The sequence below is a fragment of the Physeter macrocephalus genome, chromosome 8 (genome assembly GCF_002837175.3).
Source record: "Physeter macrocephalus isolate SW-GA chromosome 8, ASM283717v5, whole genome shotgun sequence".
NCBI classification, from domain to species: Eukaryota; Metazoa; Chordata; class Mammalia; order Artiodactyla; family Physeteridae; genus Physeter; species Physeter macrocephalus.
Genome location: NC_041221.1, coordinates 66,163,257 through 66,187,118, shown reverse-complemented (window position 1 = coordinate 66,187,118; position 23,862 = coordinate 66,163,257). Strand labels below are relative to the sequence as shown.

At 35.4% G+C, this 23,862-nt stretch overlaps 2 protein-coding genes and 1 pseudogene across 3 annotated transcripts in view; 1 reads left to right on the top strand and 2 right to left on the bottom strand.

Moving 5' to 3' along the window:
• The window catches only part of IPO11 (importin 11), a 215,249-nt gene that overhangs the window by 51,031 nt on the left and 140,356 nt on the right, over positions 1-23,862 (bottom strand). The window contains exon 27 of the mRNA XM_007130413.4: positions 22,456-22,577. Within this exon, the coding sequence (XP_007130475.1) occupies positions 22,456-22,577 (122 nt within the window). The remainder of the gene's footprint in view (positions 1-22,455; positions 22,578-23,862) is intronic.
• LRRC70 (leucine rich repeat containing 70) lies at positions 369-3,090 on the bottom strand. Of its 2 annotated transcripts, XM_055086583.1 has the most exons (3): positions 2,797-3,090; positions 1,623-2,297; positions 369-1,244 (listed from the first exon to the last, which is right to left on the bottom strand). In XM_055086583.1, exons 2-3 carry the CDS (start codon positions 2,284-2,286, stop codon positions 391-393), a joined length of 1,518 nt encoding a protein of 505 aa, XP_054942558.1. In that variant the 5' UTR covers positions 2,287-2,297; positions 2,797-3,090; the 3' UTR covers positions 369-390. The 2 variants fall into 2 exon arrangements, with proteins under 2 accessions (XP_054942558.1, XP_007130479.1); XM_007130417.4 differs by having other exon boundaries at positions 369-2,297.
• On the top strand, positions 15,601-16,798 carry LOC102976526 (mitochondrial nicotinamide adenine dinucleotide transporter SLC25A51-like; annotated as a pseudogene).

The window sequence follows — 23,862 nt, the reverse complement described above, 5'->3', positions numbered from 1 at the left end:
CTGGAATCAGACAGACCTAAGAAGTGTCACAAGCTGTGAGAATTTGGGACAGTTTCTTAAACTCATTCTGCCTAAGTTTCCTTACCTGTAAAATGTAGATAGTACTACCTTATAAGGCTTTTTAAGGATTAAATGTTATATATGAAGTATTTAGCATAGTGCTTGGTACACAGAAACATTAGTTATTATTAATTACTTAATACAGTGTTTATCAAAGAAAATATTTGCTGAATGAATACAGTATTCACAAATTATTAAAAACATATTTATTAATGCTAAGCTCATATAATTCATTATATATCCAAATAAAGTCTATAATTCTATAAGAATGCTTCAGTTTTATTCATGTCCATGACACTGAGGTTTTCTTATAGTCAATATTCAGTTGAATTATAAAGCAGAATGTTCAAAGAGAATGACCTGTGCCTCACTTTCAGGAACAATTTGTTTATGAAGTCGAATCTGCTCCAAACCAGGGCATTCTAGAGAATTTGGGGAAGTGTTACAGATTGAAGCTGTTACATTATACCTTGCTGACTGATAAAAGCTGTAGTATTCAAGTCTATTTTCCCCTGAGTTTTCTGGTGCCTTTAGTTTTTGTTTAAACTGAACAACTTTGTAGATCAAAAAAACGATTAAAACACAAGCTAAAATAAAAAAAGCTAGCAAAATGTCAAAAGCCTCATTCAACTTTTCAACTTCTTGTGTACAAATTAGAGATGTTTTCCCTGACACCGAAGCAGCATCAATTGGTAGAGCACTGTTTTTTTCCAAGTTCAAGTTAACAGGAGAAGTAAGCTGTATTTGCACAGGTAACACTGCAGTAGTCTCTAATGGATTACCAAAGGTATTCTCTTGAAAAAATCTACTGGCAGGTGAAGTACGAATTCGTTCCCAGAAAGTAACACTCTCAGTGTTTTCCAAATGTTTCCCATTTGTGGTTATTTTATGCCAGGCCATCATTAATGCAGTGGTCTTGTGATGAATATGAAGAGATTTTATAGCCCAAGCTCTGGATACATTTGTTGAAGATGTAACGCAATTTGTAAAGTCAGTCCATTTAATATAATGCAATGCTCTGCCACGCATGGATGGGGGATTCTGACAATAGACGTTTAGAGTAATGGCTGAAGATGCTAACCAGTCGCGAAGACCCAATAGTTTGCAGTTACATTCCCAAGGATTAGAATTTGCCTGAAGATGAGTCAATGAAGACAATGGCTTAAGGACCCTTGGATGTAAGTCTGTAAGATTATTAAATGACAGGTTAAGAATCTTCAAAGATGCTCCCATGTTTTCAAATGTATCATTATCAATGCTGATTATTCTGTTTCTATCTAACTTAAGATAAATTAAATTCTTTAACAAGCTAAATGTGTCAGAATTTAATTTTTCTAAATCATTATGACTTAAGATCAAATGTTTAAGATTATTAATTCCACTAAACCCATCCCTAGTAACATTTTTAATTCTTGAATTTTTCAGAAGGAGATACTCCAAGTTGACAAGTCCTTTAAATGCAAAGGGCTGTATTGCTTCAATATGGTTATCAGACAAAGAAAGTCTTTTAAGACTCTTAAGAACTTCAAAAGCATTTGATGGTACTTTTGTTAAATTATTACCTTCTAGATACAAACAATCCAGGTTTCCAAGGTGTTGAAAGCCTGAGTCTGATATCCTCAAAATTTTATTGTTTGATAAATCAAGTATCCGAAGAGCAATCATACCAACAAACGTACCACTCCCGAGGACACTGAGGCGATTTCTTTGTAGATTTAAGTACTGAACTGAAACTAGATCATGAAATACTCCTCTTGGAACAAAAGATACTTGATTAGACTGTAAATATAAATTACGAAGATTGGAAAGTCCCTCAAATATTCCAGGATCCAAGCGTTTTATAAAATTATTATTCAGATATAGAAAATATAGCTGCCTCAAATGAACAAAAGCTTTTGGATATACATACACAATGCTAGAATTATCTAAATACAACGCTACAAGAGAATGAAGTCCAGTTAATTCACTTTCATTTATATGAGATATATTATTTCCAGTCAGATATAGAAAAACTGTACTTTCAGGAAAATTCTTAGGAATGCTTGAAAGGCCTAAGTTACAGCAGTTAATTTGTCTCCCAGTGCAGAGCTGGCAAACAGATGAACATCCAAGTATCTCTTTATGGAATGATAACACAAGATAACAGGTAACAAGTAGAAACAGTCGTAGGCAAGGCAAAGAAAAACGTACTCCACACATAGCCCTGTTCTTGGTTTTTCTGTTCATATCAAAATTGGCTATAAAAAGAAAAGGTAAAACTTTAAATCATCAAAAAGTTCTTTAAATGAAAGTTTTATAATACTAGAAATTCTATACTCTATTTTATTTTATAAGGATCAGTCATAATACTAAATATCATGAATCATACTATGGTGATAGCATAAAACAGTAAGGCTGAAATACGTTCTAGAATTATTAGCACCTCCACCCACTGTTAACCCACTGTTTGAAAAGTGATAATTCAAATTTAATGAACTGCAAAATAAAATGTTTGCTAACTTAAATATTACAACTGACTATAACTAAAGTGACAAATGATGATGCAGGGATAAAGATCTTTGGATATAATATGCCCCTTTATCAACTTAAAGTCTAATATCAATTAAACAACATTATAATTTAGGAATTATACACATTCATTACAGAACAATTAAACTCCCTTTAAACTACAGGTTTTTACAAACCAAATTATTTTTTGTTTCAGCTAAAAGTTCATATTTAAATAAATAATCTTACCAAGAACAGGAAATTCATATTATTAACACTCAGCTGATTCAAGTAAAGGTTTTCTTCCTATATCTGAAGAGCGACATTTCTAAACTCCATTTCTTTTGTGGCACTGTTGACCTCCACCCCTCCACCTCTTTTTTTTTTTTTTAGTCACAATTTGCTCAGGAAACACCACTCTTCACATTGGTTCCTCCACACTCAGTGTGTAAAACAGAGGTTGCCATGGATACAGGAAACTGAGAGACAGGAAATAATGTTATCTGTGTTTCAAAAGTATTGTTAAAAGGAAATCTCAGGAACTTATTTTTTCAGAATGCAGTCAACTTGAGTTTTCCTAATGCACAAACCTAAATATTTCATTTTGAAAGTATTTTTTAAACATGAAAATTTTAAATATTCCGAACGAACAAACTCCAAATAGCTATCGAATGGAAAAAGCAAGTTGAAATAAGATGTAAATAGAGTAATGTAACTTTTGTGAATTTTTTAAATGCATAGAATATTTATATTTGTATTGTTTTGAATATACAGTAGAGACTTCAATTTTGCTTTCTTCCTTACAAAAAAACAGGTAGCAAAAACAAGTAATTTAGGACAATGAACTTGACAGATGCTGTTCTTCTGTGCTCTTCTTTTTTAATTAAAAAAAAATTGGTGCATATAAAGTATTGAATATGACCAATTAGTACCTTAATATATGAAGGTATATGCCTTGAGTTGTAGAATGATATCAGGTTGCATACCAAGTTACTGACAAAGGTTATCTTTGACAAAAAAAGTTGAGGAGAGTGAAAGAAGCCCTTTAATGACTTTTGACCATATATACATCTGAATTAACCTGAATTTTTTACAATAAAAACGTATCTGTGCATAATGTAATATTTTAAAGTAAGGATTTAAAGAGTTGACTATAAGTTGTATATATTATACATTGTTTAGTCATTAATTTTCCAAAAACCTGACTGTTTAGACTTTCTAATTCTGACATTTATTAATATTACGAATACCCTGACAATGTACTTAAAATATCAGTAATAATATATATAATTGTATACTATAACTCCTTTTTGATATTAAAGCAGCTTTATTTCACATCAACTACTTCAGATAATAATATAAATTATTTCCATATTAATATTTTGTATAATACCCAGCACTTTCTTTCAATTACAATAAAAAATCAGAGGTGCATACCAGATAACAGATCTTTATCAAAATGACTTACAAATCTCACAGCTATCCTTTGTGGCTGGCTATTGTTGCTGCTATTTTTTAAACACAGAAATTAGAAAACAACAACCAAAAAACCAAATGACACAGAAATGACATAAATTAGAGGTAAAGATGAAACAAGAGCTAGGTTTTTCAAGTTCATTTTGTTTCATATTTTCAATAACATACAAAGCATAATGAGGTATGTCTCAGATTTTTTCCAACTGTGTCATACAACTTAAAGATGATGGGGTTCAGGACACGGTACCCCAAAATATAGCACCTTGGCATACTGAATACTTCAAGCTGAAGGAGTTTGAGCATACAGCATGAGCAGGAAGTTCTCTCTCTGACCTCTCCCACCCCTAGCCACACCCCCATACTCCCTGCCCTTGACCCCTGAAAGAAGTCATTAAACCCTCAAGTGAGAAGTGCCCTCCCTATAATGCGAGGAATCCTTATCTCCAAAGACAAGAGGACTCAGAAGAATCCAAACAAATGGGACTTGTAAAATTTCCCCTGGTTTATTATACTTACCTTATACCCTTTACCCTATCATATCTTTCCATGACTTGCCATTCTACATCAAACCCAGTGTAAAAACACACAGGTTTAACAGTTTCTTTGAGTCTTCATTTCCTTATGAAGACTCCCATGACATGTAAAATGTACATTAAATTTGTATGCTTTAATCCTGTTGTCTTCTCTTTCTCAGTTTAATTTTCAGACCCAGCCAGGGACCCTAAGAGAGTCAAGGAAAACTTTTTACTCTCCTACAGTCTAGAAAAAGTCAGAGAAATTGGTCCATCGAAATCAAAATAAAATTTAAAGAGGGTAAACTACAAGGTAACAAGATCAGAACATTCATTAATTAATTTTGTCCTCTGTTCTAAAAATATCCAAAGCAGACAAAAATACTTATTCTTACTAGATCTTGAAGTAAAGATCTGTTCATCTAGGAGTTGCTGCTCTTAGAGACAAGTGATCACTACTAAAGAAGACTGCAGAAATCAAAACATGAAAAAAGTTGATGCAGGGAAAGAATCCAGAGACCTCTTCATCTTTCTTGCTATGAGCACATCACTAATTAGTGGCAAAACTGCCCACTCAAGGTTTAGATAAGAACTCAAGTTTCCCAGCTTCCCTGCACTTACCGGAGGGTATATTTCCCTGTGCTTTAAATACTTTCATTTTACAGTAATCTGTATTATTTAGGTAATTTTAAATCCTCTCATGAGCTTTAAGTTCTATAACATGTTTAATAAAATCTTCATATATCTCCAATGCACAATAATTCTCCCCAACTGAACTGTGACATTTTGAATTTGCTCTGGAAAAATACATCAAAATGGTTCCTCATATCCCTTTTCTCATTCCTACTAATATTCATTAGAACTATTTCTGAACACTAAGCCTCCTAAGTAGGCATCCTCCGTTTTCTTTCCAGGAGATTGGCTCAATAAATTATTTCTCTCTCATTCTTATTGCTAAACCTTCTTTTGTACTACCTGTATCTCTAAATAATCTCATGCCTTAAGTTTCAACACATATCTATTTCCTTTCCATTCAGCAATTCCATCACAAGTACAAAAATACAAAAATAAGAGGAAAACTGTTCTATTACCATTTTTTACATATATGCCATCTGCATTATTTAGACATATAGCATCTATGTTTAAACCAATCAAGATGGGTTTACATCTAAAGAATGGTTTATAACAGCTGTTACTGATTTTATTATGGATCTTAAAAATTACTTATAGATCCTAAAATCAAAAGAATCAAAACTTGAAACGGAGTTTACAATAAAAATTAGTCCAGTAACAATAAAAAATATTATCATTTTGCTCAATGTAGGGGAAAATTTTAATGAGGAGCAGTAACTCAATACAGATTGTTTAACAGTTGCCAGGAAAAACAAAAAAAAAAGTATCACACAGCAGAGAAATCGGAAAACATCTTGACCAGAATTGACATGATTAATGAGAAGCAGGTAGACACCACATACTGCTAGATGTGATATTTCAAGAAGAACACATCGCTTATGTAATATTCCAACCAGGGATGATTAACCTGGATCTAATCATGAGGAAATATCAGACAAACCCCAAATGAGGAACATTCTGGGAGAAAGTAAGGGAGGAAGAAAGGGAAAGAAGGAGACAGAGTAGAATTGTATTTTTCAAAAACGTTACTCATAAGTGAGAAAGACTCAGGAAATGACATTACAGTGTAAAAGAGACTACAAAGACATGATGACTAAAAGCTCAAGTATTTAGGAGTAAAAGGCCATGATTGATGCAATTTACGCAAATGGTTCAAAAATAAAGCACCATGTATGGTTGGTGTGTGTGTGTTGGTGCATGTGTGTAATGTCTGTATACACACACGTAGAGACAGAATAAGAGATGGAAAGACAGAGAAAGGACACATGCTAACAAGTCCAGGCTGTCATGCTCATGGAACTTACTGAGAAAGTCATTAAAATGTACTAGAGGGACTTCCCTGGTGGTCCAGTGGTTAAGACTCCACCTTCCAATGCAGGGGGTGCAGGTTCAATTCCTAGTCGGGGAACTAAGATCCTACATGCCCCAGTGTGGCCCCCCGCCAAAAAAAAAATGTGCTAGATACCCAAATGTCCTTCAATGGCTGAAGTGGTACATCCATACAATGGAATACTACTCAGCAATAAATAAGAACATTCTAGTAACATACACAATAGCTTGGATGGATTTAAAAGACATTATGTTTCAAAAGGATATATACTGCCTGATTCCATTTATATGACATTCTCAAAAAGACAACATTATAGTGAAAGAGAACAGATCAGTGGTTGTCAGGAGTTTAAGGGTCAAGGGGAGGATGACTTTCCTAAAGCATATAGCAAAAGGGAGTTTCCTCAGGTGATAAAATTGTTCCTTGTATTCTAATTGTAGTGATGTTTTCACAAATCTACATGTGTGAAAATTTACAGTAGTGTATACCCCCCCAAAAAAGTCAAATTTACTCTATGTAAATTAATAAATAACAGTTTTTAAGTCCTTTTATTTTCAAATACAAATATAAGTATTTGTGGGTAAAAAACAAAATCTAGACAAACACTTGTTTGATTTACAATCAGGACCAGTTTTACAAAGGAAAAACAAAGAGTACTTTGAATGGAGAACAGGGAACCCTCTTACACTGTTGGTGGGAATGTATATTGGTACACGCACTGTTGAGAACAGTATGGATGTTCCTTAAAAAACTAAAAATACAAAAAAACAAAAACAAAACAAAACAAAACAAAACTGGGCTTCCCTGGTGACGCAGTGGTTGAGAATCTGCCTGCCAATGCAGGGGACACGGGTTCGTGCCCGGTCTGGGAAGATCCCGCATGCCGCGGAGCGGCTGGGCCCGTGAGCCATGGCCACTGAGCCTGTGCGTCCGGAGCCTGTGCTCCACAACGGGAGAGGCCACAACAGTGAGAGGCCCGCATACCACAAAAAAACAAAAACAAAACAAAACAAAAACTAAAAATAGAGCTACCATATGATTCAGCAATCCCACTCCTGGGAAAAGATGAAAACTCTAATTTGAAAAGATACATGCACCCCAATGTTCATAACAGAACTATTCACAGTAGCCAAGACATGGAAGCAATCTAAGTGTACATCAACAGATGAATGGATAAAGAAAATGTGGCACATATATACAATGGAATATTACTCAGCCATAAAAAGAAACAAAGTTGAGTTATTTGTAGTGATGTGGATGGATCTAGAGACTGTCATACAGAGTGAAGTAAGTCAAAAAAGCAACATGGATGGACCTAGAGATTATCATACTAAGTGAAGTAAGTCAGACAAAGACAAATATTATAAAGATACCACTTACATGTGGAATCTAAAAAATGATTAAAATGAACTTATTTACAAAACAAACAGTCTCAAAGACACAGAAAACAAACTTATGAATACCAAAGGGGAAAGAGGGGGGTTGAGGGATAAATTAGGAGTATGGGATTAAATAGATACACCACTATATGTAAAATAGATAAATAAGAAGGATTTACTATATAGCACAAGGAACTATATTCAATATCCTGTAATAACCTATAATGGAAAAGAATTTGAAGCTGTATACCTGAAACTAACACAATATTGTAAATTAACTATAGTTCAATAAAAAAAAGAGAGAGTGCTTTGAAGGTACTGAAAAGCATGCCAATTTACAGAATTTGTCAAAATTCTTGTCAAAGAAGCTTAGCATAGTCCAAACACAGAGAGACTAGCCAGCAAGACTGGTGCAGAATGACTGAGTAGGATGAGATAAGACTCAAGAAGTAAGCCAAAATTTTGGCAGACCCTGTAGGAAAAGTTACTCCATGGAAGCCACTGAAGAGTTCTCAAGTAGGAGAGGGAAAAGATCATTTTTGGTTTTTAAAAAATGGTTCTGTCTTCTTCTCTGTGAAATATGACTTGGAGGAGATATGAAATCAGTTTAGGAGACTAAAGCAGTAGTCCAGGAAGAAGAATAAGATAGCTTATATAAAGATGGTGGAAGTGGAAATGGAGGCTATGGATCTGAGATACATTTATAGGTCTAGTTAACAGCTTTGGTGATAGATTAAACGTGGGAAGTTTCTGACAAGAGTAATAGGGTGTTCAGAAGTATCAAAGACCAACAGGAGCATAGTGCATTGGTTATCTCACCTCCATCAAATGTATCCAATTCAATAACATTACTGAGAACCTACTATGTGTCAGGCATTGTGCTAGACTATAAGGATACTAAAGATAAACAAAATCCTGGTCCCTGATCTCAAGCAGCTCAAGATACCCTGAAAGAGAATAAATGTTCAATTGAGATACTCATTTTAACAATATCCTTTCTGACCATGTAAGGTATTCTTTAAGTAAGTATCCTATGTTTAGTGTTAAACAGGGGGAAAAAAATGTGTACAACATTATCATCATCACAGGCAAAATTTATTTACTGAGCATATACTACTTCCCAGGCATTGCTCTAAGTATTTTAAACGTATTAGCTCACTCAACATACAAAATAATCCAACAGTTTAGTTCCATTTTATAGATAAGGAAAGAGACAGAGATAGGTTAAGTACTTTGCTCAAGGTCACACAGTGAATTTTAAGAGAGAGAATTCACATCTACCCAGTGTGGCTCCAGAGCCTGGACCTTTAAGCCCTTCACTATATCTCAACACATGGGCCTAACTTCTAAAAAGCCCAGGAGGTAAAATACAGAAAGTAGAAATAGACAAGTAATCCAAGATAAAAGATGCATGATTCAGTCAAAAAAGGAGGCAGAAATCACTTTTAGACATAGAAACTGGAAAGAGTTTTGACAAATGAAAAACTGAGAGATAAATAAATATCAAAGGAGAGCAAATGATATCATGAGCCAATAAAACTGTACCTTTAACTACCTCCAACTCTACCCTCTTTCTCCAGTTTCCCTTCAACCTACAGACTGAATTCCAAACATTTTTTCTCTGGCCTATAATAGATAAGGGGGTTTAAGGGCTATCACTGAGGAATGTTAAGAGTAGCAAATACAAACTAAGGGTCAACTCTATACAACCACTTTGTAAAGAGTAGTCAAAAAAAGCTTCTTCCTGGGTTGAAATACCTGCCAATTCCTGAAAAGTGAAATGGAGGCAACAACAATAATGAAAAGAATAATGAGTAAGTGCTCACATGTGTGCCCAAGGGATGTGCATGAAATAGCTGCAGGGAGATAAGAGTCTTTCCTCAAATGGTGGCATTGGTCACATTTGGACAGACTGAATAGGGGAAGGACTCAGAGTAAATGAGGGAAAGGCTCAGGAAAGCCTAAGATGGTACCTTCACACACTTGGTCAAAATGACTGATGTAGTAACATTAACAGGGGTAGCAGAATTACTTGATAGATAGTAGCAATGATTGATAGAGTAACACTCAATCATTTTGTAAGCAGCTTTTGGCAGGAAAGTGCTCTCTGCAGGAGGCCCCTTTTGTCACTTTAGCAGAGCTATATTGTCACTAACCTTAAACCAGGCACTCCCATGCTCTACTCATCTCCAGCCCTAGCACACCTTTCAAATCTTTTGATCACACAATACCCTGCCTAACCTGTTGGTTCTTTCCATAGATCAAAGAAGTAGAAATGAAGAATAAATAATTAACAGATGACCAGATCTCTTTCCCAGCTTCCCCTTCAGTAATCTTACGAGCAAACTGTGTGAACAAAATAGCATCTAAAGAAAGATCACACGAAGCCAACAAGCTGGCAAGCAGGGAAAGATGGTGATGACTCTGACCCCGAATCTCAATGATTAACTGAGATTACTTCCCCTTTTTCTCTTTAAAAACTTTCATGGCCAAGCAGAAACTTCAGAGTTGGTTTGGGGACACAAGGCCACCTTCCCCCCAGATTGCCAGCTTTCTGGGTAAAAGCAATGTTTTCGATTTCTACCAACACTTGCCTCTTGAGTATTGATTTTTGAGTGGTGAGCAGCCAGACCTGTTTGGTAACAATTTATTGAGCAATCATATGCATTACACTTTAATAGGCATTAAATATACATTCTCCAATTTATCCTAATAATGACCCACAGGTACTAGTTTCAAATGCCTCACTGTTGAAACATGAGAAAACTGAGGCCCATAGAGGAAAAAGTGGTCCAGTGTCACACAAATAGTAGGTAGAGCATGCATCTCAAGCTAAATTTAGCTTTCCTCTCCATCACACTGTGTCTTTTTCTCTCTGAGACTCTTAGAGTAAAAGCAGAAGCCCAAGGAAAAGAATCCCAAAAAGTAAGATGCTCCTCAAGCTATGAAATATTTACCTACACAGTAAAAATCAGAAAGTACACAGGATTCATGAGAGAAAAAGTCGAAGGACTTTTTCTATTCCTTAGTTTTTATCCCCTTGTTGAAACTAGCTACTCTGTAAAAATTATTTTTCTATATTGCTTCAGGGCCTAGACCCAATCAATACCTTATTCTCAGTCAGAATCTTCTCTTATTCTCATTAAACAGTTTAAGGTCCTGAAACTTCAAAGCAATCTTAGTTCACTCACAGTATTGCTTTCTTGGGTTATCTGTTTAAAAGAAGCTTGATGCCATACTATGGTTGGTGATTAGTTAACATTACCCATGGTCTATAAGATGACTGCCACATTATCAAAAGTTTGTCAGAAGCCCTTATCTAATTTGTAGACAGGGCGCTGGTCCTAGATGTGAGGAGAGCATTAAGAATGTAGTCCCAAAGTCACAAGCATTCAGGAACTCTCCTAAGCAACTAGGACAGGAGATGGAAGACATAAGTAGTTGTTGTTCTAAGAAGCCAGGTTGCACTGAATAATAATGTGTAAACTGAATGCACAGCATGGTGCCCTGGCACATGATAGAAACTCCAAAAATATTGCTGAATGTTTCTTGTATCAGTATCCCAGGCTTGATATTTGAAAGGAAGGTAGGGACACTTTAGTTCTGCTGTATGTTTCAAGGGTAAAGTGAATTTGTATTGGAAATGAAAACCAAAATGGACTATTCCCATTCAAATTCTAAGGTGAGAGGATAGAAACACTTCAAAATACTTCCAAAACTACCGAACTTTTGGGTGGGGGGAGACACTGGGTTTTCAAAGGACCTGCCTGAAGAACAAGTTGACGTTTGGCTTTAAAAAGAAAGTTTTATAAATGATTATAACCCTTTAATAAAAAAAAAATCACCAAGCCCAGGAATTAATAATTTACCTCTTTTTTTCGCAAAACTACTCAGTGAACATGCAATTATGGCACCAACTGTTCATCTTCCTAAACCATCTTGTCTACACCCTCCAGCTTCTGTTACCAAAAGATACATGTACATAGCCTAATCAAAAAAATAAAAACATTAAAAGCTGCATTATACAGGGGTTTTTCCCCAGTTAGACTGAAATGATTTGAACCAATAATTACTGCAAATTGCATTAGGTTAGATGCAAAGGAAAACGTTAATAATCCAAAGATTATTCTTTTGCAAATCTAGAAGTATCTATCCCATTAGTAAAACATATATTCAAAAGGAGATGAGGAGCAGAACCTCAACAGCTGAGGTCCTGAATCCTCAGAGTACTCTTTTATGTGTTTCTATTGTCCCTAAATAACAGAGAGAAAGAGAAGTAGTCATCATTCAATATACCCAAGGAGGATTACTCATTGTGTGGTCAACTCTGGCAAAATAAATATTCTAAACAACTTCCCCCTTGACACCTCACTGCCCCTTTCCACAAATTGATATATAATCAGATAATACTAGGATATATACTAGGTTCTAACTAGGTTAGAAATCAGTTCAAGCTAAATCTTCACAGAAAAAAACAGCACTAATAAGAGCAAACACCATAAAACAAAAACCCTAGACTATGCAAGGACTATGTCCGTTTTCCCCACAGTAATCTCACTATTTAGCATTCCACAGACATTCAGTAAGTATTTGATGGAAAAGAGGAGGGAGTGATCATTCACCTAAAGGGCAGAATAATCACTAAGGGGGCCTTCTGCCACTCTGATTCTGTACCTAGAATACTGTAGGGCACACTGAAATAGCTCAGCCAAGGCTTCATCATCTTGCCTATCAAGTACACACAAAAAGTAAAGAATAAAATGCTTTCCATCAGTCCTCTCAGATTGGCTTCTCCTATCTCTTCTCCAGAGGGGACACAAGAGTGTGACACACATACACAGCATAGTTTTTCAGTGGCAACTTGACTTCCAATGCCATCTCAACCTACTTACAGAAACCCATTTAGAAAATCATACCTACACAATGTATAGGAATCTGTTGTTTTAAATTACCCATTGCTCTAATCTATTTTATTGAAAACAAAAGGTAATTCATAACTAATTCACTTCAGAAATAATGTCTCAAAATCTCTCATCTTTTAAAAAAAATTATGGCACATAATATGTATAAACAAATGTGTTCACTAATGACTTTTCATTCCAAAATTAACCATCATTATCATGGAAACAACAAATGATGCAAAAAGATTGTCAGCATTTACTGAATGTTTATTATTAAATGCCTTGGGAATTTCTTTAACTATACTCTTTGTATAACCTGTGCATGTATTTTTTTAACTGTAGCATTGTAGAACACTATAAATTGTTTATCATTCATTACAATAAACTGATATTCCAAGAAACCAAGTGACTTCCCAAGTGTATGAACAAAAATTCAATTCCAAATCCCACAATCTCACACTCCCTCCTCTCTAAATTTATGAAACTATATTTAATGCTCAAATGACCAATTTAAATTTAAATGACACATCCTTTTCAAAGTAGTAAATCTAAATTCATTCCACACCCTTTTTTTTTTTTGCAAAGGGTATTGAACAGTCAGGTATTAAATAAATAAGTAAATAAATAAATAAATATATATATATGTATAACTATACACGTGCACACACACGTGTGTGTGTATGTACGGTTGGCCAAAAACTTCAGGTTTTCCGTAGATCTTACAGAAAACCCAAATTATATATATATATATTTATATGTTGACTTTAATAAACAGATTAAAAGTATGCCTAAAGTAGCCCCATTCGAAGAACTCTTAATTTGCAACAATACTACAAATCAGAGTATACATAAAAACACCCCTCTTAAAGGGCTGCTAAATGTGAACATCTTTTTATGGTGTGTTAATATGACAAAATTAAAGAATGATCTATTTACCTCAAAAACTGCACTTTTTAAAAGACTGACCAAAAAGTATGCTTTACTTCCAACTAGGACTGACAAATTGAGAGATCAAATTAGCTTAATTTTTCAGGCATAAACATTCTTTAGATGTTCAGAAAAAAATGTTATTTAAGTGGGAGAAAAAAAACACACGATTACAGTGTAAATATTTATTAAATTCATTCAATTAACTTACTGTGCACCTACTATGTGTTAGTCATGGTGCTAAGAACAAGAGACAACTAATACTCAGTGTATTGATTATGCCTTTTTATTTTCTGTATGCTGATGCTTTGATAGATGGGACCTTGCTTAACCTGGAAAGACTGGCCCTCTTAGGGTTAGCCAATTCTGAGAGATAGGAAATGGCTGCCTTTGAGCACATATTTCACACACAAACTAACTGATCCAGAGCTCTTACTCCAACTATCAAGCTCTTACACTCCATGCCACTATCTGCCTTCTCCTAACTAACCTAGGGCCAGGTACCAGACAACTCATGACAGTCCCTACACCCTGTAGCCTACTAAAATTACTCAAACTTGCCAATCCTAAACCGGCTTACCCTTGCTTTCCCATCCCTTCCCACAGAAACCGCAATAAAGGCTCTTGCCCACATTTCCCCCTCTCTCCCTCTATCTCTTGACCAACCCTGGTGTTTCCCCATGTGGTTCTGTGTGGTGTGGTATGCTCCTTCCTCTTGGGAACTGTAACAAAAACTTTCAATGGCAATTGTCCCTGATCTGTTGGCCTTGCCGTATCTGAAAAATATTAAAACCTACATTTTAAAGCACCCAGGGTCTACTATGGAGGCATTTGTATTTCATAATGTTTATTGAACAAATAAATGAATGAATAAGCCAAGAATGAATGCTGGCAGCAAACATGCAAGCAAACACTAGATCAAAAATTAAAGACCTGAATTCTAGCATTTTCAATATGTGATAAGTTGGGCAGCAGCAAATTTACAATAAGTCAATTATCCGTAACAGTATTGCTAGATGAAAACTAGTAACTGCCTGATTCATCTCAGAGAATAAAACTGACTCTCCCTTGAAGGCCTTACTTTCCTAGGATTTATGCTCTATTCTCAGCCTAGCTCTCCAGCTTTATTATTCTTACTCCCTTCGCTCTAATGGCTGCCACACTGGCCTTCTTTCAGTTTCCTGAAGGTGCCCTCACCCCTCCAGCTACAGAGCCTTTGCCCAGGTTGTTCTGCCTTTTTGGAATACTCATTCTCTCTCAATGAACTAGAGTTAATTTCTCTCAATGAACTAGAGTTAATTTCGCCTCTTCATAGCTCAGCAAACATTTCTTCAGGAAACTCCTTCTGTACTGCATTAATCTGGCAGCTACACAGTATCCATGTCAACTGTTATCATTTTTATTCTGTAGTTCTATAATTCTTTAACTTCTGTCCTCTTCACCTGTTAGCCTGCAAATACAAAAACCACATTTATCCTCATACTGTTCCACTACTACTCATTAACATTAGAATATTAGAAAGCAAACAGGTAGCTGGAATGTAATTAAAATAAAGCAGTTTTATGCCTCATTGGTCAAAGTATTTAGAGAACATTCCTGGTAATAAAGAAATAATCTCTCGGGCGCTCCACCCCATGCTCTGAGGTCGATTAAGGTCTGCGCCTGCACCAGTGCTAGCTAGCAGGCTCACCAACCTGCAGGCGGGGGCTACCAGGCGTGGAGCCGGGCGCCAGTGGCAACGGGAAACCCAGTTACCAAAACGGACTCTAGATGAGAGAACCTAACAGACCAGTAACAATGGAAGAAATTGAGAAATTTATCAAAAAGCTACCATCCCCCCAAATACCAGGCCCAGATGGTGTTACAGGTTAAAAAAAAAAATTCCTTCATGAAGAAAGATCTTAAGCAACATGATGAACTCAGAAGCTCATGAAAAGAGGCCACCAATCCTAATGGTTTAAAAACAAGATATATCGCCTCATATTGCAAATGTTAGTGAAATGAAGCATTACTTGTGTGGATTCTGTGCAGCTTTCAACAATGTAGCAATCATTGGGCTGCCCTGGTGGTGCAGTGGTTAAGAATCCACCTGCCAATGCAGGGGACATGGGTTCGAGCCCTGGTCCGGGAGGATCCCACATGCCTCAGAGCAACTAAGCCTGTGTGCCACAACTGCTGAGCCTGTGCTCTGGAGCCCGCGAGTCACAACTACTGAGCCTGCGTGCTACAACTGCTGAAGCCCGCACGCCTAGAGCCTGTGCTCTGCAACAAGGGAGGCCACCGCAATGAGAAGCCCGCGCACCGCAACGAAGAGTGGCCCCCACTCGCTGCAACTAGGGAGGGCCTGCGCACAGCAATGAAGACCCAATGCAGCCAAAAATAAATTAATTTTTAAAAAAACAATGTAGCAATCGCATTTCCCATTGGAAGGTCCTCTTTTGGCAAGAGCTGTATGAAATCAAAACCCAGGATGCAGTACTTCAGTTGAGAAGGGATGGATTTTGAAACTTGCACCATGGAATCCTTCCCCCATTAATGGAGAAGACAACACTAGCACTTATGTTTGGTCTGTATGAGGATTTATCTTGCCTTCTCCTTAAGCATATCAGTACTCCAGAGTTTGCAACTGGTAGGTAGCATGGCAGCAGTATTTGCAGGGATAACAGAAAGCAATTTTCATGCCACTGGAACGAGTTCAAACATTGCTTCAAGACCACAAGTATCATGACAAATTTACACTTGTCAGGCTTTCAAGGCACTGAAATGCCATGGAATTAGAGAGGCCTGGTGCCTATTCTTTTCAGTAACGGATTCAGCAACGTCCTTTTTTTGGCCTTCGAGGTCCCATCAAGGAATATCTGCCTATGGCAATAACTCACAATGCTCATTGGTCAATGATATTATCTGTGGAGGTCTACAGGGTGCCATGTTGGAATCTTGTTTTTTCCAGTTAATATTGTAAAAACTTAAACACAGTCTCAGATTGATGGTGAATTTCCATCTTTCCCCAAGGTTTTCCAAAAACTCTGTTTAAAACAGGACAGGAATCTGACAAATCTTTTCAGAGGTGCCCATCTCTTGGGGCATAACTGATGCAACTTATGAAATCAGTTAAGTGCCACTTATCAACTGAAGAGACCCAAGAGAAATGCAGTGTGGCCTCGTTCCTAATCAGCCAAATATAAGTTGGTGTCATAAATCCAGAGCACATAGGGCAAAGATTCTTGTTAAAGATTACATGAAAGAAATCAGTTAAGTGCCACTTATCAACTGAAGAGACCCAAGAGAAATGCAGTGTGGCCTCGTTCCTAATCAGCCAAATATAAGTTGGTGTCATAAATCCAGAGCACATAGGGCAAAGCTGCTTTCCTTAAGCACCAACAAATTCAGAATAGACACTTTCAGTAGGAAAAAAGAATGGGGGGAAGGGGAGAGCAAGAGAAAGGCTGGGGACGGCGGTGAGTGAATAAGGACTGCTGAAGAGTACATGGTTTCTTCTGGAGGTGACGAAATGTTCTAAAACTGTGATGATGGATGCACAACGCTATGGATATGCTAAAGAGTACTGAATTGTACACTTTAAATGGGTGAATTGTACGGTCTGTGATTATATCCTTATCAAGCTGTTACCACACACATACACACAAAAGATGTTTCTAAGACGTTTTTCTTGTGAAAGACGTAAAAAATTAAGAACTAATTTTTACTGTAGTAAAGCTACTAAAATATTAGGTTAAGAATTTACAGATAAAAGAAAATAATGTAAAATGCTAAATAAGAATATATGACCTAGGAGTAAAAGATGCATCCTATTTTAAAGGATGAAAATAAAATTCTGTCACATTAAATACTCACTTAGGAATGGTCAGTTTAAACCAAACATAATTCTGGTAAAACAACACATCCACAATTTAAAAATTTTAAACTGCCTTTTATTTAACTATATTTAAACTATAACAAAATACTACTCTTTGCAACCTGTTACCTTGATTCTACTAGCCTGTTTTAAAAGCTGTAAAATGACTTAGAAAATTTTCTTAGAAAATTTATACAGAATAATAAATTTCCAAATGCTGATCATAATATATACTATTCTTGAGATAGAAGAGAACTATGGAGAGGTACTAAGTGTCCAACCCAAACCTGTGTAGTATATCTGATACACCAAGAGGACTTTATTATAAGGTAATTTCACCTGGAAAGCAAGCCATCATACCTAAAAACCCTGCTGCTTTGTCAACTTCTTTTGAATTCTTCAACTAGTTTAAGTAAAATATTCCCCATTAGTGACTTCCTTAAATCTAAAAAAAAAAAAAATCAAAAAATTCAAAATTCTTAAAATGCTTAATCTCAGAAAACACTTATTCACATCTGAAATTCTTAGAACTGCATTATAAAAATATGTCTTTTAAGTTAGACGATGAATTGCTATTTCAGAGAACAGAGTCAAAGGAAAGTTTGATTATTCTCATTCTCAACTATGAAAGTTTTTGTTTAATCTATGCCTTTGGAAGAAAACATTAAAAGAGTTATATGTAAATAATGTTATTTTCATATAAAAATTAGCAGAAGAAAATATTATTCCCTTTATGTATAAATAATATGGACCCTAAGAAAGGGAAAAAATTCAAACTTGAAATTATTCCAGCTACAAAACAAAAAGGACACAAGACAGTTGTACTGCACAACTACAAAAAAAAAAAAAAAAAAAAAAAAGGATTGCACTATGTTCAGAAGGTGACCAAAAAGATATACTAAGAATGAAGAAGACAGGGACAAAATCATGTATCCTTAAGTTTAAGTGACAATGCAGAATACTACAAAAGATCATCAAGCTGAAGGTGACATGCCTTTGACATATGTGGTTAACATATTTTTAATGAATTAATGAACAGATAAACAAATACTCACTATACTAAAAATGTCCTGAATTTAAAGTAATGCATGTATACAGAGACTTAAGGTTTTAGAACTTTACAGTGCAGTAAAAGGATGGATGGATGAGAGAGGAAGAAAGGGATAAAATAAAAATAGCTAACCTCATCTATCCAGACAGTTTGACCTCAATATGTAAACTCATTTAATCTTTATAATACTCTCATTAGGAAGATGCTATTAGTATCCTCATTTCAAAAAACAAGGAAACTTAGGCACAGGGAAGTTATTTGGCCATGGTCATTAGTGACTAGTGGCACTGGAATTTGAGTGTGGTCCTAAAGCCTACAGTCTAACAGATTTCTGAATCAGAAGTAGTGGATCATGGTAAAAGATAGCTTAATACAATAGTTTCCCAAATGGTCATTCTTTAGATCAGTGATTCTAAACTGGAGGTGGGAGGTTCTACTGGCATCTAGTGGGTAGAGGCCACAGATGCTGCTAAATATGCTGCTATGAACAGCAGCCCCAATATGAAAAAATCATCTGGCCCCAAACTGTCGACAGTACTGTGGCTGAGAAACTGTTTTAGAAAAGCGTTATTTCTGCATGTGAAAATCCATTATAATAAAGAAGAAGAAAATAACATTTCCCAAGGTAGCCTGATTCAAAATATCATTATCAATACATTATTCTCTAGACCTGCTTATTTCAGGCAAAGGAAATGTTACACTGCAAAGTCTAAAAGAAACACAGGAAGAGGAAATTACTATTATGTAGGAGGTTAACCAGGAAATATCACTGAGGATGTGGATGGGGGAAAAAATTTCCCCAAACTCCATCAACTATGTACCTATTAAGTAGAAGAAAGGCTATAATGGGAAATGATAAAACTGCTGACCTAAACGTCAACATTATCTTCCACTAGAGCATGTGACTATAAATTTTCCTAAGTTATGTCATGGGCCAATGATAATGTGGCAAACTTTTAAGTTTTTTTGGTTGTTTTTCAGATGGTCACATTTTCTGTATCTATCAATGCTTCTTTAGTCATTAACCCATTAAGGACTATAAAGTTAAATCATTATTGTTTAAAATTCTATTACATTATTCAAGACTTTCTTGGTACTTAAAATGACATGAATTCACTACAGCTCAATAGATTTTTCAATAGTTCATTTTAAAAACATAAATAAGATCTGATTTTCCCATTCACAAAGCTACCTCTTCACAATTTTTACTTTCTTTTTAAAAATTTTTTAATTTATTTGTCTACTGAAGTATAATTTACAATGTGTTAGTTTTTAGTGTATAGCAAAGTGATTATATACATATTTTTTCAGATTCTTTTCCATTATAGATTATTACATGATATTGAACATAATTCCCTGTGCCATACTGTAAATCCCTGCTGCTTATTTTATATACAGTAGTGTGTATGTTAATCCCCAACTCCTAATTTACCCCCACCACAAGTTTGCTTTCTCTGTCTGTGAGTCTATTTCTGTTTTGTAAATAAGTTCATTTGTATCATTTTTTTAGATTCCACATATAAGTGATATCATGATATTTTTAAATTTGAAAATTTAATGCTTAAGAAGCTTTCAAGCCTTAATAAAATTCTGTCCCTCAATTTATGCAGACTGACATGAGCCCCAGTCTAAGTATTCTTTTAGACTGATAGAAGCCTTTTTTATTTTCTTTACAGAACTCAACTATTTCCACAACTTAAGTATCAAAAATGTTTTTGAATCACACACATACAATTAAATATTGAAGCCAACAGTATTATCATAAAAAGTGTAAAACAAATATGCTTTAAATACAATTAGGTATCTTTCTCACTTTTGAACCTGTGTCATTTCAAGTTTTCCCTCAATAATCTCAGTACTTTATGTTACAGAAAACTCTAACATGCTCTATTAACCTTAATACTTTTTTTCCATCCATTAATTTACTGAGCAAATGTTTACAGTTTGACTACTGCCAAAGAACAGGTTCTTTAACATTTCCATTTTAAAGGCCTGAATAAATCTCTAGTCAGTGTATTTCCACTAAGAGAAAGGGAAAGAGCAGTAAGTTAAAATGTTGGTAAATTCAATTTGGTTTCCAAAAATAAATAAGACACCACTCAGCTTCACAGTGAGGAAATATTGTTGGTCTTCTGTACATCCACCTGGGAAGCAGCACACTGGTAGTTCAAAGAGCAAGCTCTGGCATCAAGCTGCCCAAGGTCAAACTTTGCCCTATGACATGCCACTTGCCAGATCCTAGGCAAGTCATTTAACATTAAGTTATTTCTTTGCTCTAGAAAAAGAAGACAATCATGCCTCTGAGGACAGTTTAAAAATTAAATGAGATATAAATGTAAAGTACTTAGCAAAATATAATGCATATGGTAATGTAAGCATATAAGGTAGGGGTTCCCCAGAGAAAGAGAATCAGGCATGGCTTTGACATAAGAGAAGCCATTTTTGGCCTAAGTCATTCTGTGATCTAAGCCTGGCCACAATGCTTAACCTTGAGCAGGACTTGGTAATAATGATCTTAAGGGAACAAAAGAACAAACTGTTATCAAGCAAGAGAAGTAGCAAGAGCAAAGATAACAAATTAGTTGTAAAAACTCACAGTTCTGTTTCAATAGTAAAGACTAGCATGAAGCACTTCTTGAGCAGTTCTGCAGAATTTAAACCTCCTAGCCACTCAACCTCCAGATCAACTGGAACGTAAGGGATGATGATGTTGACCTTCACTGACCCCCACGACTTCAATCAACCAAAGCTAGGACTCTGTCAAACACCCAAGCACCTTCACGAATATGCATGTACCCTTAGCTTAAAACTTCCCAAATTTTGCTGTTCATGGAAACACTCCATTGGGAAAGATTCCCAGTGCTCTTCTCACTTGTTGCAAGTAATAAATCCTTCCTTCTCCCAGTCTTTGACTTGGTTCTACCTTTTGGCTCGACACCCACCAAGAGGCAAACCCAGTTTTTGGGTAACAGTAAGTGCTCAAAAATTATTATCTATTGTTATGCTGTTAGGACTAAACAATTACCTGTGTTCTTAATCCAAATTACCATACCAGAAATAAATAATAAATTTTTTAGAACAATTTCTAAAGCTAACTGCACTTATTTCACTAATTTATCACTAAGATAAATGTGCTCTAAAAATTCCTTAAGACAAAAAGATCTAATATATCATTCTTCTCACACAGTATCAAGTCTTAAAAGGCCTGCTTTTATGCCTTTAAAATTAAAAGTAGCCCCAAAAAAGCATATAATGCCAAAGACAGGGATAAAGGCAAAAAAAAAAAAAAAACCAAGATACCCTTTGAAAAATGTCCAAAATCAAAGCATTTTGTATTTGCTTTTGGAAATGAGAATTTTAACAAAGTTTTACTGTATATTATAATGACTTCATCTAAGTAAGGAGAAAACAATAACTTGTAAGCTTCTTTAGAGATAATCCAAAATAAATAACAAAATTATGTAACAAACTTTTGAATTACCAGGAGGATAATATATTTTATGAAGTGCTACTGACATTGAAATATTATATATTTAATATAGTCATATAAAAAGAGGACCTAAAATAAGCCTAACAAAATCTGGTTATTTTAAAAAATGGGAATTCAGACAAAAATGAAATTGGTAAAATGAACATAACCAAGTTAAACGGCAGTGCCCACCACTCCACTCACATCTTTTTAGATCTAGACCAACAGTTGCCACATCATTTATCTACTAACAAAATCAGCATACATATGCATAAAACAGCACTGCCCAGCAACACACAGCAATACCAATGGCCAAAACGGTGCTAACATTTTGATGCTTTAACAAAATAAATTTTAAGAAAACATTTCCTCACCTATTATCAGATGGCAGAAGAGAAAGCAAAGCCAAAGCTGAAAGTTTTCTTCTTTCAGGCTGGGTAATATTGTCCATGCGATCAACCCACATTTCAATCATATTTCCCAAAAGCTGGTCCATCTGAAAAAAGACCAGGAGGCATCTCAAATATTTGAAATGCTATTTACTTGTGGATAAGTACTGTTAAAGGCTAAAACCGCATAAAGAATGGCTAAAGTTCAATTCCAGCAAACCAGAGAATTGGAATATAAGAATTTGGGGCAAGTCTTGAGCTGGAAAAAAAATAATTTGAGCAAAACCAGAAAACGACTCTAATTTATCTTGAGAGCCAATTAACTCTGAGAGCCAAATAGACTTGTTCAACTCATCTACGCTAAGGGTCCAGTTATTTGGTCAAGTACTAGTCTAGATGTTGCCATGAAAGTATTTTGCAGATAAGATTAACATTTACAATGAGCTGACTTTAAGTAAAGGAGATTACCCTAGATAATGTGGGTTAGACTTCATTCAATCACTTGAAAGCCTTAAGAGCAAAAACTAAGGTTTCCTAGGAAGAAGAAACCCTGCCTCAAGACTGTAACATACAAATCCTGCCTGAGTTTTCATTTGCAGCCTGCCCTACAAAATTAGAAATTGCTAGTCCCTGCAATCATATGAGCCAATTCCTTAAAATCCACCCCCCCTCTCGTGTATGTGTGCCTCTACATGTGTATATTCCCTCAATCTCTCTCTCTCTCTCCATATACACAGAACTGGTTCCAGTTTTCTGAAAAACCCTAACTGATACAGTTAGAATCTATAAAGTAAAACAGGACCAAGTGTACTCATCATGTAGACTGAAAGTGGGTCCCAGGGTTTGCTTATAAACACCTGTACACTTCTCGCACCTTTTAAAGAATGCATTTAATATCAGAATCTGTACTTCGTGGATTTTAGTAATGTAAGATCAACCTTGAATTCCCATACTTTCCTACTTTTGTGCTTCTACATTTTTTCCGAAAAATGTTTCAACACATTTTTTTTCCAACACACTTTGAAAAATAATAAACAGTCAAGGAAACACTTATTAAAGACAATTATTCATACTTCAGTTCCCCAAACTGTGTGCTGTGTCCCAAGATGCCACAGTGAACTCACAAAATATTTAAATTATTCAGAGAAACCTAATGACATCCGTCAGATACTGCAAAAACTACTAGTTCAACATAGTTCCCAGTTTTAACATTACACTCCTTTTGATGACTTCATATCTTTGCAAAATACTACCAAAAAATCAAGGTAGAACAGAAGATGAAAGTGGGGGTATCCAATATGATTCTAAGGTTTAAGAACCTGGATGTTGCCCAATAGGCATACACATTCCATTAATCAGTAATTGTGGTTATTTAAGAATGAAATAAAGATA

What these genes read in the sequence shown, in the direction of transcription:
- LRRC70 (XM_007130417.4), bottom strand. Translation starts at nt 2,286, where the DNA reads ATGAACAGAAAAACCAAGAACAGGGCTATGTGTGGAGTACGTTTTTCT.